General features: G+C 40.7%; 1 protein-coding gene across 1 annotated transcript in view; it reads left to right on the plus strand.

Annotated features, from left to right (window-relative positions):
* Positions 1–786: 786 nt before the first annotated feature.
* The window catches only part of sntg2 (syntrophin, gamma 2), a 62268-nt gene continuing 49120 nt past the window's right edge, over positions 787–13934 (plus strand). The window contains exon 1 of the mRNA XM_070920607.1: positions 787–855. Coding sequence (XP_070776708.1) covers positions 787–855 — 69 coding nt within the window. The remainder of the gene's footprint in view (positions 856–13934) is intronic.

The following is a 13934-nucleotide window of genomic DNA, read 5'->3' on the forward strand; positions in this document are numbered from 1 at the left end:
GTATAAACCTGTCTACACCACTAAAATCCAACGCAGTTCTGGTTCTGAGGCTGGGGGTTGCAGGAGTCAGATAGCACCAGCTCCCTCAGGCCAGCTGTGAGGAGTCAGCAGCAGGACTGGCTGACAAAATCATCTCTGACCCATCTCCTCATACCTCCGGGAAAACGAGCAAGGCCTCCTCCCATGTGCACAGAAATTAATTTGTGCCCCATGCAGATTGAACATGCTCGGGGAGGCTGGACGGCTGTTGAAGGACTGGGTTCTAGTTCAGCTTTATATTGACGCTCTTGTTGTTTTGCATCTCGGTGGTGTTTCCTACTCATTGCAACACAGCCCATCACTGCTGCTACTCTTTGCTCTGATTAAGGATACACAAATGATACACACATGCATGATGTATGCTGATAAACGCCACGTTTCCAGGGTTTAAATACCAGAGAAAGGGTAAATGCCCCGTGGTTTGACGCAGGAATGGTTAATAGGAGGACAGGCAGCAGGTGGAGAGACATGCAGACTGATGAGCAGCAGCAGAGGAGCCACAGTGTGCTGACAGTTAGGGCTGAGCCGTGGAGAAATAAGCAAGGATTGCCGTTACTAATTTGCCCCTGCAGCAGGCAAAACTGTTCTAATTACCGGATACAGGCGGCTTTTTAAAGGCATGGTTTCTCCGTCTGCCTCTGACGCTGAATGGGACGCCGGTGAATAGCACTTGCAGTCAATTGCTGGGTAAATGACTTGAGAAACTCTCGTCGAAGTCAGCGGACAGAGAAAGCGGTTTTATGGGAAATGAATGTGACCAGGAAACAGCAACCTGAGCTGATCGAGCGACCCGCCAGCCTTTTGGTTCCAACTTCGGCAAGTAAACCTGTTCATTTAGATTTATTTGAATGCACGTGAATAACACACGAGTTTGCCCTATTCCCATGAGATGTGCTATGTGCAGGGAGCAGGTAAAAAAAAAAAAGAGCATGCATGCTGTTTTAATCTTTGAGGTAGAGGGAACTCCAGGCTACCTTTAAAAAATCGAGTGTTTAGTGTTTCTTTGCTCATAAATACTTGTAAATACACACCGGGCTTTGACATAACAATATTTTCTAAGAAGGTAACAGTGTACTGCGCATTTCGGCGTACATTTAGCAAACTACAGTGCTCGCACCTGAACAAACTTATAACTTTATAAATAACGTTTCGCATCAGTCGCAGCCTTCCTCAATGCATGTGACGCGAGCGACCAGGGTGGGAGCGACTAATGCGCGAGTGGCTACAAGTTCAGAGCAGATTTCGTTGAAATACGGCAGTGCTTGTTTATCATTTATCATTGTGTGCATGCCGAATCCAGCAGCAGAGCATGCTCATTTCTCAAAGCCCTTTCGTCCTGCTGTGCGAGACATGTAATGTCATGTGGCTGCAGGCGGGTGCGACGGTCCTTCTATGTGATGAAACGGTGCGTTTTGGTTCCTTCAATATCAGCTGTTTTCTTTCTTTTTTTTAGAGTAGCTTGACTCCTATAACTTTACATTTTGTCGACGTTTCTTAGATGTCAATTTTTGGTCAGTGTCGCCGAACAACATTTCAGTAGGAGATAAAGATATTTTTTTGACAAACATGAGCGTATTTGTGTCTGTTATCAACATATATTTCAGTTTCACTAAGTGCCAGATGAATGTATTGGGCTAGTCCTGGCTGCCTGTGCAGTTGTTGAGTGCTGCTGCATCATTATTGTCTCAGGTGTTTGTGTACTGAGCTGGTCTCTCTTATGGGCTTAATTGGGTATTGTGATTAAAAAAAAAAAAAAAAAAAGCAAAACAATTGATTTTGACCTTTTTTATAACAGCTTTTCATATTCTCTGCATCTCACATCGCACATTGCCAACAATATAACCAAGCACAATCTAATCAAAAGGGGAAAAAGCACATATTTCAAGTGACATATAGAATACACTTGATGATGATTTGTCTGCCAGTCCACATTTGTCCATGGACCCCCTTGCATTGGTTTCCGGTGCCCGTCTGTCTGGAGTTTTTTATTCAAAGTTTAGAAAACTTACTTCTGTTGCATCATGTGTATCCTCTTTGGCTAAATACACCCATCATTTGCCGCATGGTATTCAGCTGTCGGCCTGTTATTGCCTCCACTGGACACATAGCACCTTTTAATTTCGTCAGTCCCCGGAGTCCTGCTTCGCGGGCACTTCACGAAGCATTTGCTTTTAAAACCTGATACCTGAGCCTCAAGGGACGCAAGTCCACAGCTTCAATCTGCCCAGAAGTGTGCTCAGTTTTTCACACATGTCCCACTCTACATTTACCACTGACTGATGGCTAAAATTATACAGTAACCAGAGTCTTTCTGTTGCAGTAGGCTCTCACACAAACACGGTAATGTCCTTAAAGGCTTTCACTCCCATCCTGCATATTTGTGCTCACCAGGTGTGCAGTTTCAGCGTGTTAAGCCTGGACTTCATTGTGCTTCCGCAGTAGTTAAACTCAGAATTTTGCAGGTCTGTTTGCAGTTGTAAACAGTGAGGCTTTGATTATTTTAAGTTTTAGGCTTGAATTAATGTTCAAATGTGTTTTAAGTATTGATGCAACAATTGATGATACAGCTAGGCCTCACAGGCTTACATGCAAGTGGCTTTCAATCAAATTCAGTAAGCACAAAACAGGTCTTTAAAAATCTTTGCAGTTTGAAACATGCAGATACACTGAGACTAGCTCAGTAATGGCCAATTACTGATAAATTAATGAAAAGGGCTCCCAGTCCAAACACAAGCAGGCCTGTGTCTGCAGTATGCGCATTAGTCTGGCTGTGTGTCTATGTCAGGGTATGTTAGTGCTGTGACGGACAGGCAGCGTTTGCAAGGTGCTTTCCTGCCTCCCCGCGTCGGGAGAGACCCCATCGCCGTCTTAGTTCAAGCAGTGTGTTTGTAATGTGGAGACTGGAGAGTGCACTATGTGAGTTTCTGTAGACTTGATTCTCTCCTGGATTGTAAATCCATCTCAAAGTTTGCGCGTGAAGTCCCAGCGTCTGAAGCTAACCGAACCAACCAACAAAACTAACGTAAGCTTGCAGATATATGACCCGTACGATACACTTCACAAAGATAAGAAAACATACCTCAAATTATGAAACCTTATGCCAATAACATATAGACTGAATCACGTCAGCTCAGTTAGCATAAACACATATAACACATAAACCGAGCGTTTTGTAGTTTGTTATATTGTATTATTTTTATGAAACGTGACCTCTTCCCGTGATTATTAAACAGCATCAGATGTGTCAGCCACATTTCAAATGATCTCTTTTACTCGTCGTAACAAGCTGACGTTACAGGACCGACTTATCTCTCTATGTAAGAATGGGTTTGTGCCATGTAACCAGTGTTGCCAGATTGGGCAGTATTGGCCTACTTTTTTATTTAACTGGGAAGATAAAATTGTTTTTGGCGGTTTGTTATAATTTGGGCTACCTTTTGTACCATTTTGGCGGTTTCAGCCGACAAAAAGTTTGGCTCTATTCCTCCTCTCATCCGAGTAGCATGATTGAGACTGACATGTAAAAGACTTGTAAAAGCTTACATCTGTTCATATAAGTGAAACATTTTAACGTTTAATGCAACATTATTTAGACTTATTATTATTATTTTTTATTGTCTGCATTAGTAGATGTAGATGCCTTACAGGACTGTTGGTGATATTGACTTGTTGGTCAATATAACCTTTACAGGGTGAACAAGCAGCAAGGACAACCCAAAACTCAGATCACTACAAATTGGATTAAATAGAGGGTGATGCAATATGGTTATCAGACAACCCTGGCTTGTCCCTTTTCTAAAAGCACAAAAAATAAGTGACATGCATGTCATGTAAAATCTCCAACCCCCTGTGGTCACACGCCTGAAGGTTTCTCTTGGCAGGAGCTGCAGAAGCATAATTATACCACAGTGGAGTGTGAAAGTCGATGCTTTTGTATTCAGAAAGCCAATCATGTTTTAACCAAATCACTCCTGCAAGGAGCATGGACATGTATTCTCCTTTTAACTTTTCAATTTCGCCGAGCTACTCAGGTAATTGGAAAGGACACAAAACAATCAAACCTTTTTATATTGTACAACTGAAATTCAGTTTCTTAAAAAAGGTTATATTTAGTCCATTCATTGCCTGAACAATATTCAGTTTTCCTACTATCATTGGAGTCAGGCTCTTCAAAATGAATGGAGTAACTGAATGGCCCTAGAGTAAGAATGCATACATTTGGCACATATTGTTTGACTCCTCCGAGCATTTCCTCTTCATGCCGTATGAAATGTTTAGTAATGTACAAATCATTTTTTATGTATATCATTTCCTGTCAGATGGCTCCACAGTTCTACTTTAATCTCTTTATGGCACATGAACTAATGGCAGGAACTCGAGGAACCCTTGAGAGTTGTGAAATGGGCCAAAGGGCAGACTCCAGTGTTATATCATAAATTAGTCTTTTTTAAAGCTTATAATTAGTCCCTGTAGGAAGTGCAAAGATACATATATAATACAGTATTATGCACAGTCATATTCCATTATTCAACTAACTACAAAACCAGGCAGTAATTAAAGTCTTAATTAGATGGTGTTTTAATTTTTAAAATGTCAAGAGAATATGTAGTGTCATAAATCCTGATACATCAAAACAAGTTGCGCTGTCAGTCGAGAACCTTTCTTGAAATGTTTCCTTAGCAAATAAAAGGAAACTCGTCCTCTGCATTATTAATACCCACAGCGTTTCATTAGCATTTTTATTTAGATTCAAGGCAGGAAACTTATGCATTTTAATGTCCCCATTCATTTCCAAGTGAGATATATAATGTAATCTACCTTTTCCTTTTTACCAGCTGATAGTAGATTGTTGTGGACACTTAACTCGCCACTTCAGACAACTGCTCTTCAAAAAATGCACTAAAAGCAATAGTTTTGTTTTTTTTAGATTTTGTCCTTGAAAGGGGAATAAAAGACTTGGAAATGTTAACGGTCCCAGATTAGTTCCTCAAAACCTACATTCACCTCAAATTACTCCTCCCAATGCGCCAACAAAAGAACACCCAATCCCCACTCATACCCAGCTTCTAACTTTTACTGCATTGTTCAAAATTCATTAGTTTGAATGTGCGCCTGTGTCTGTATTATATGTATGAGAGAGAGGGAAAACAACACATGCATTATACTCCCAAAGGTAATTTTTAGAAGATGTACAGACCAGACTAGTTGGACTAATTTCCTTCATCTAGTTGTTGGTCTCTCACGCTTACAAACCCGCTTGCGATAATCTCGCACGTGTTGGACAGATTTGAGGGAAACTGTGGCTATCACACAGTCGGCTGTGCTGCTGTTTGAGCAGTAAAGCTCTGCGAGGCGAGCCTATTCAAACAATGAATATACAATAGAGAGGAAATACATCAAGTGGATTTGATTCCCCACGGAGCTACTCTGAGTGGAAGATTGAACAAGGATGATTGCGGAAGATATGATACCACATTTCTGTGAGTTCTGTGCTCAGTCCGCTGCTGCACTTTATTGACCTTCCAGGATATTGACATGGTTATTGCCTGGTTCTGCATACAGTGGATTCACTGATGCATAGGGAAATTATCTACCAATGCATATGTGGCAATTTACCTACATAGTAATTTAATCCAGGATTTGTGACACCGAAACATCAAACAACCATGTTTGCCACCAAGAACTGAACTCCTACATTATTACACACCTACAAATCCCTTCTTTACATTTCTAATCTTTCTGTTCAGACAAATCTGTATTCCTCAGTTGTTGGTGAACATGTCAAAAAGCATTTTCAAATTCTCTGAAAATACAAAACAAAGAATACACACAAAAAACTCTGACTTCGTGAATGATTTACTTCAAAGAAATGGTTTGACATTTTGGGAAATACCCTCATTCGCACTCTGGCCAAGAGTTGGATGAAAAGATACTGCTCTCCTGTCTGTATGCCAGAAATGAAGCTAGTAGCCGGCTAGCTTAGCTTAGACTGGAAACGGGGAAGCAGCTGGCCTGGCTCTCTCTAAAGGTAACAAAATACGCCTCCCAACTCCTTTAATCCCTACAACAACAAAAAAATGTATAAACAACAATTTGTGGTTTTACGGAGATTGACCTGGCCAAGTTTTGGTACAAATGAAACAAGAAATACGATGTTAATTAGCGAGCCTTGATGTGCTGGTAGGCTATTAGATTTGGTTAGGCTAGCTGTATCCCCTCGTTTCCAGTCTTTGTGCTAAGCTAAGCTGACCGGCTGCTGGCTGTAGCTTCGTACAGTATTTAGCATACAGACGCTAGAGTGGTGTTGATCAAAATGAAGCTCTTTGATTGAAATGTAAAAGGATAAAAGATTGAAGAGCACACAAGAAGGATCTCTGTAAACAGACAATAGAAAGTTAATGATGTGATGGAAAACAATAGAATATAAAGTAACAATTTGATCCATAAGAACATTAAAATGCCCCAATATTTTCACAACACATGCAACACAGGACTTTTCTTGTGAAACACTTTTAACTCCAGTGTAACCAGTGCAAGTCTGTGAAGAGTCACGCACTATTTACTGTACCAGAGCCAGAAGCTCCTGCCGGTTTCCCCTGCATGTCTGAGTCATAAGCTCCTGCTGTTTTCAAAAATACATTAAAAACAGCTTGTGGAGACATGCGGCAGCATTGATGAATATAATCCATCACTGTAAATTAGATGGCTGGGCACTTTTCCTTATACAAATGTATAAAAACTCAACTGTATAATAATGTATAATGTCAGTTGTGCAGCAACAATGTGAAGACCATCGTTCACGTTTGGTTTTGCCTCTTTGCTGCTACCACTCTTATGTAACAGCATGTCCTGATGGAAAGAAGTGAAAATAGCTCCACTAAATGTGGTAATTAGCAGCGTGGCAAAGCCACGTTTGGTGAAATTACCGAAGTTGTCTCATTTCAAATGATGGATTATTTTCATCAGTGCAGCTGTATCTCTGGGCTGTTTTGTAATGGCTTTTTGGAAGATCCATTAATATTTTTAACCTTTCTTAATTTAAAGCTGCCAGGCAACATTGTGTGTTGGTATTTGCAAACAAGAGGTAACTTGGCCACAGTTTGGCATGATTTCTAAAACGTGCATGTTTGCAATTTATGAGATGTGCGTGTTGGCAAAAATGCAAGCTCTCACTTTGCAAAATATATGTGCTTGCACTTTTGCTGTGGACGCCAGCCTTGTCTGCATATTAACTATTGCAAATAAATGAGAACATGCCCCTTATCCATCTATTTCTGGTAGTTATAAATATGGCAAATACTTTGTAACTTTTTGCTCCGAGTTGTAGCTCTCTGCTTGGATTTCTAAGGTGATTAATAACAAAAAGAAAACCTCAACTCTTCTAAAAGACATCCCAGGCAAATTTAGACGATAAATCGACATCCTTGGGTAACAAGTATGTAAAACATGTGCATCCATAGCTATTTCACTCCTGACACAACCCCGGGGAAGTTTTAATTGACAAAAAAAAAAAGGACAAGCTGAAGAGTGCTGGTGCTTTTGCCTTTCATCCTCTGTTGTAAATCTTTTTGATTTTTAAATGTTAAGATCTTTTAAGGATGCACATGGAAGTGCTCAGCTTGACAAAAGTAGTAATTGTGACACCTGCCAACATCCTCCAGCACTTCATACAGACAGCTCATCCATTTCATACCTACAAATACATGTTGTACTGCTGCTGAGGCTGTATGTGTCCAAATGACCAACTTTAAGCTTATTAGTTGACCACAATGAGCCCATCAGTATCTAAAACTATGAGTTATTAATGTGCACACTTGTGTCGGTGTGTGTAGTTAACTAATTTAGACTGTTCAGGGTGTTTTGGAGTCTTTGTGCATGAAGTGGGCGTTAGATTTTTCACTCCGGTCAATATTTCGTACTCATTAACAACCTCTAGGTTCAAATGAACGTGGTTTTGTTGAGAAAGAAGATTGGTAGTGATGTCTGGCCATGGCCCAGAGACGCTTCATCCGGTCAAAATGTATGAATCATGGCCGACACTGTATGAAATCCATGATGAGGAGTTTGTCAGTGTTAAACTGAACTGCTTGACTCCCTAGAGAGGGCTGTACGTGGACTAAGACGAGATCGCCTAGCTGCATTCCACTTCTTCCGCTACACAGTATGTACAGGTTGACGAGACGTTATGTGATTTGATCTGGACAGTGTGTGTGTGCGCGTGTGCGTGCGCGCGCTCTGGCTTCTGGCTATGTGTGTATCAGTCTGTATGAGTGTGTGTCACTTGACAGTTGTGGTGCTTTTTCAAGGTTATCGGTGTCTGGAAAGTTTTCTTCCACTGCAGCTGAAGCAAACTCGTCATGTCAACTATCTTCACATCAGGAAGGAGAGATCAAGGAGGCAGAAATGTCTTGGTTTATTAACATATGTAGGGTTTATGAAATCACTGTATGTTATTAGTTTTGCATAAACATGTACAACCATATACAGACTGAAGTCCAATAAATACACGGCTAATGTGCAGTATAACCTAATACACTACAAGCAACTGAGTGCCTCATTTCTTCGTGTACAGTTCACTAGTCTACTACCACTATCACCACTGTCTCTGTGAGCATTGTATTCTGTCACCTTGGATGCTGGTTCCCAGTTGTATTTAAGTTCTGATACAAACGCATTATTATTATTGTTATTAGCAAATAGCAACGTAGAAAGCGTTCAGGTAACGTTAGTAGGCTTCACATTTTTAACCGGAGGAGCTGACAGTCACTCATCCGCTTAAAATGGCTAACGTCTGTAGATCATATCAGCTGTAGCTCATCAACTTTAATTCTGTAACGACTCAAATGAAGAAAAAAAAACAGATGCAGGTGAAAGTTTAACTTGCTTGCATAACATATCAATATTTTAAGCTTGTCAACTCAATGGATCTCCAATACTGGGACAGGAACCACTTTGTGATAAATGAGGTGTGCAAAGTAACAAGGCTCCACCTGTTGTTATTTGAATGTGTCTGATCCTTTCATACTCTCATTTACAGATTGTAGCTGCAGGTTGCGAACATTAATTAGGCGAACCACGAGAAACTGTTTCTGCCTTCTCCGATAACAAAAGCTGATTCCAGATCTAAAGTGAATCTTTTAGGTTTAGTTATTTATAACTTTAGTTACCAGCAAATGAAGAAAACAAAAAAACAATTAGATTTGATAAGGGATTTGAAACGATTTGGGTTTGATAAAACGCCATTAAACCCCAAGCCCACTTCTTCAAGACGGGCCTGGAGATTAGGAAATGATGCAGGACCTGGTGGAGCTGTCCATTTGTTCCGGCTCTAAAGGGACAAACGTACCGCGGTCTGTAATGCTGCAGTCCTGACAGCCATGCTTTGTTTCCAGAGAACCTGGAATGTGAAACTTTCTGAAATAGTCGATAAGAATGGCTCTTAACAGCGATGTTTTAGCAAGAACAAAAAAATGCATCCTGGTACTCGTAGTCCACTGAGCATATACAATGATTTTTTTCCACTTCAATTGTGCCAAGTCAAGTAAGATGTCCCTCTGACTCACTTCTTTCAACTCTGAGATGTGTACTCTACCCCTTCCCATTGGAGCCACAACTGTGATACGTCGCTACAGACGCTATAAACAGTTGAGGATGATGGTTGAGACAGTTTGCAGCCGCCGTCTCGCACAATTTAGAGGTGCTAGTGTTTCTAAAAATCAGTACATTTCTCTTCAACCTGGTTTGTTGCTTCCTGTTGGTGCTTGTGCTGTTCGCTGTCCTCCTCTCCAGGTTTTCTGCTGAAAGCACACACGCTATAGATATCCCATGAAATCTGGTCAGCCGCACGCAATGTAAATTACAGCACAGAGGCCAGCAGTCTGTGTTAATTATATTCCAGTCAGGGATACCAGTCTAAGAAGTCTTAATCAACCATGGTCCCAGCAAACTCCCAGATTCCTCATTGCTCTGCATCCCCTTTTCTGCTCAAGAACGCTGTTGTTGGTTTTCATTAAAAGTTACAATATTGAAACTGAGTGAGAAAACCAAGAATGCTCTTGTTTGGGGGCAGAACAGTCTCCCGTTTTATTTTTATCACCTCCTGAATTGCTGAATTGCTCCACTTGTTTTAGGATAGCTGAGCCTTCGCTGACCACAGGCAGCTGTGATCAGAGCCTATGATGAGGGCGCGGCGCGAGTGGTATTTCATACGAGAGAAAAAAGCTCAGTAAAAGGTGTCCTGTGGTGTTTATTGGCTGGTGTTGGAGTTTTCGCTCAAACTGCAGTAAGTGCCTGTTGTGTGCGCCTCTTCATCTGCTCAGCTCACCGTGGCTATTTCTGTTTTTACCATCCTTACCTGCAATTGGTGGGAGCTTAGTCAAAATGATTGGGTTTTATTGGAGCTTCTTCTTTTAACGAGCCGTGATGGGGTCCTATATGAACACTATTTTCTGCTAAATGTGGGCTAGTTTTGGTTATTTCACATTAGAGATCTTTCAACTGTGCTCTTCCCACTCGTTTGCAGGGAGTGGGGCTCTGTTAGGGAAAAGGCGATGTCGCACATGTCGGCACGCCAATCAGAATTTGGCAACATTACACAGTTGTTTGCTAATCTTGCCTGGCCGCTGTCAATCAAATCTGATCAAACCACCCACACGGTCCCGATGAAAGAGATTAGCTTTTGAGTGTTAATCTCTTAATAAATGTGGATGTTTTTTTCCCTCCAGACTTTAACTTTGATTGTTGCTAGTTAGACATTAATACTTAATGTTAAAGAGAAATACTTAAAGTGTGTGTGTGTGTGATCTGCCTGGTCATGAGTTGGTAATGCAAATAAAATCATCAAATCAACAAAAAGACATGAACTCAGCCTCTCCTGAGGCACCCCATTGATGTGATCTCCACACGGTTATAAGTGCTCCTCCACTGTGGCAAATCTGGCTAATCACCAACTGTCAGGTCAAATTGGCTCTCCAATTCAAAGAGGACGGAGTGTGTGAAACATGTTATGTTAAGGAGACCCATCAAACGTTAGCCTCGACCTTCTCCTGTCTTTGCGAGTCCAGAAACAAAATAGTTTTGTTAAATCTAAAGTGGCTCTCTGATCACCAGGATTGTTCATATTTTTGACATTTAGTAAAGTTGAGATGTTCTTTGAAAGTCTTTTGTGCGTTGCAGTTGTTGATCATTTGTATCCCTGACTTGGAGTGAGTTGCAGAAATCCAGTGAGACCTCATGCAATGCATCTGACTGATGTTGTGATCTCTGTTTGAGTTCACTCACCTGCTGTGTGTGAAGATAACCCCCCCCGCCCCAACAAAACAAATTAACTATACATGTTCCCCCTCTGGCACAATTGGTACTTTCACTATCTATAATGTATACAGACAACTTTTATATAAGTGTAGTTTTGATTTTCCCTTCAGTATTGTACACAGATTTTCTTCTGTGCTTCTGAGGATTTGATGACCCCACAAACCAAACAGTCACAACCTTCTCTGAATCTTTATTTATAGAGGTAACTTGGCAGATGTTTTCATTTTTTTTCCTCAACACTTGGCATTAAATTGAATTGATTTGGATAACTTTAGAAAACTTGAAAGGATTTCATTACCCAAAAGTCATGAAATGTGCATTAGACAGACATACATTTCCAGCTTTTAGAGTCCGGTTGGAGTGAATGTAGGGAAGAGGTTGAGTCGTCTTTCTCTGGACAAGTCAGATTTAAGTTATGAATCTAATCACTTTAGACTCGACCACCTCTGCTGACCTAAAACACGGTCACCTCAAACAGACCCCAACAGAGAGAGGACAGCGACATTGGAAGCAGCATGATGTGTCACAATACATGTCTGTTTTTGTGCGCCACAGTTCACACTCTCCATCTACCTAAAAACAAAACCACAATCAGGTCTCGGACATGAGGAACCAAGTTGACCTAATGTGAAGCTCTTCTGACACTGTAATTTTCAACTGAGGAGATGAAATGGCTGTGTTTTTACATAAATTCTTGGTTTATTGCACCATTTACGGCTAGGCTGCCATTGAGAATATTCATCAGTCAAAGGCCACTTCATCACAGCACCACGCATGTAAATGCTTTTCAAACAGCTTGTTTTATTTTCTAAAAGGAGATATGATTCATCCACAGCTACAGCCTCAAACATTACCTCACTAAAACAACAAAAACTGGACATTTTAAGCTTCACAAATACAGGATATATTGCAGAGCTGTTATACTGGATTGCATTAGGTTGTCAGCCCCCCCACACACACAGTTTGACTGTAGGTTTTTAATGGAAAAGAGGACACAGTTTGACCACACTCAGCATGATGAATATGATATGCTGTCACAAGATTTTAACTCAATTCAGCTTTGAATATATAGCAAATACGTGTGCCTCTGCAGTGGCTGTGTGATTTGAATGTTGAAGGTGTTTTTTTTTTTTCATTGGATTAAAGTGTTTCTGACAGACTGCCTAAGGAGAATATGCAGCCAACGTGTGATTGTTTTATGTACAGGTGTCCCTCACGGTGGCTTTTATCCCCTCCATTGTATTCAATCTACACAAATAAATGAGCTAGACTGCACCATAGTTACTCGAATATGCTTTATGGTCCCACATGCCTGCACACAGCCACACATGAACAAGCTGGCAGAAGCACAGGGCCAATAATTGATGAGCCCAAGAGCTGGTACTTTTTTGGGGACATCAATTCCCACTTCCCACACATCTTCCCACACTATGAATTTCTTTCTTGGGGGCTCCATCATTAAATACTTGAAAATATGTAACTACTCCATGATCACCATAAAACAAAAATTGAACCCTCGGGTAATGAATCGTTTTAGGTCTTTTAAATAGGGAATCCCGTTAAAGCTCTTCCCGTCAGTTTGGTCATGCGTCTCATTCATGAAGCCAAGCAACGTTTTCCTCCAAATGTCATAAATCGCACCATTATATAAGCACCAAAGCAAGCATCAGCTGTTGCCTAGCAGATGCGATGCATGTTATCAGATGTAATATCACTAATGTAAGTCCCTCTACTTTAATGTTGAACTGAAATTTAAATTCTTCTGTCTGAGGATAAGTAAATCTAAGATATAATAATACAAAAGCTATAGTGCATGCTTTTCTCTTTAAAAAAACAAACAAAAAACGCCCACCCAGGCTGTGGGTGGGTGTTTTCCATGGCAGTGGTGAATATCTGAGAGCTGGCATTACTGACCAGAGCATGTCATACTGTGTTAGGACGATCACTTCCAGTCAAGTTTGAGCGAATTTGTACCCACATGTAATTTGTTCGAATTAATTCAAATGCAACCTGTATAGTAATGCCCGCTCAGTGTAGAACCCAAAATACTTAATATTCCCATTATTTATTAGCTTAGCTTACTGATAGGTCAATAGGGCGCGCAAACAGGTCAAGCTGAATTTTAAGAGTGCCCTCTGCTGGACCACAAGGCAAACTACTTCCACGAACCACGTTCGAACTAGAGCTCAAATTTCTTTTTTCAAGAAGACCTCACGGCGTTTTTTTTTATTATCAACAATTCAATATCAGCAATTTAAGACATTTGGCCAGTTTGTTTGTACTTGGATAGTGCTAACTTTAGCACTGATTCCAACTAGATGTTACTTTTCATGTTCTTTAGTTATTGGGAGCTCCTCCACAGTGCTGTGTTTGTCCAGCATTAGCAATGTGCTGTCACTCTTTCATAGGTCCAGTTGTGGTGATGGAAAATGACCAAACTGTCAAAACTCAGTAGTGCTGTGGCCTCAGCACTTCATGTGTTACATTGTGATTCAAATTCTTCTTCTTGGTATTGACAGTTTTGACCAAATAGGTAAACAAAGCAAACACTAAGGATATGCTGTATATTGGCAAAAAGGAAA

The sequence above is a fragment of the Enoplosus armatus genome, chromosome 15, assembly GCF_043641665.1.
Source record: "Enoplosus armatus isolate fEnoArm2 chromosome 15, fEnoArm2.hap1, whole genome shotgun sequence".
In the NCBI taxonomy this organism is placed as follows: Eukaryota; Metazoa; Chordata; class Actinopteri; order Centrarchiformes; family Enoplosidae; genus Enoplosus; species Enoplosus armatus.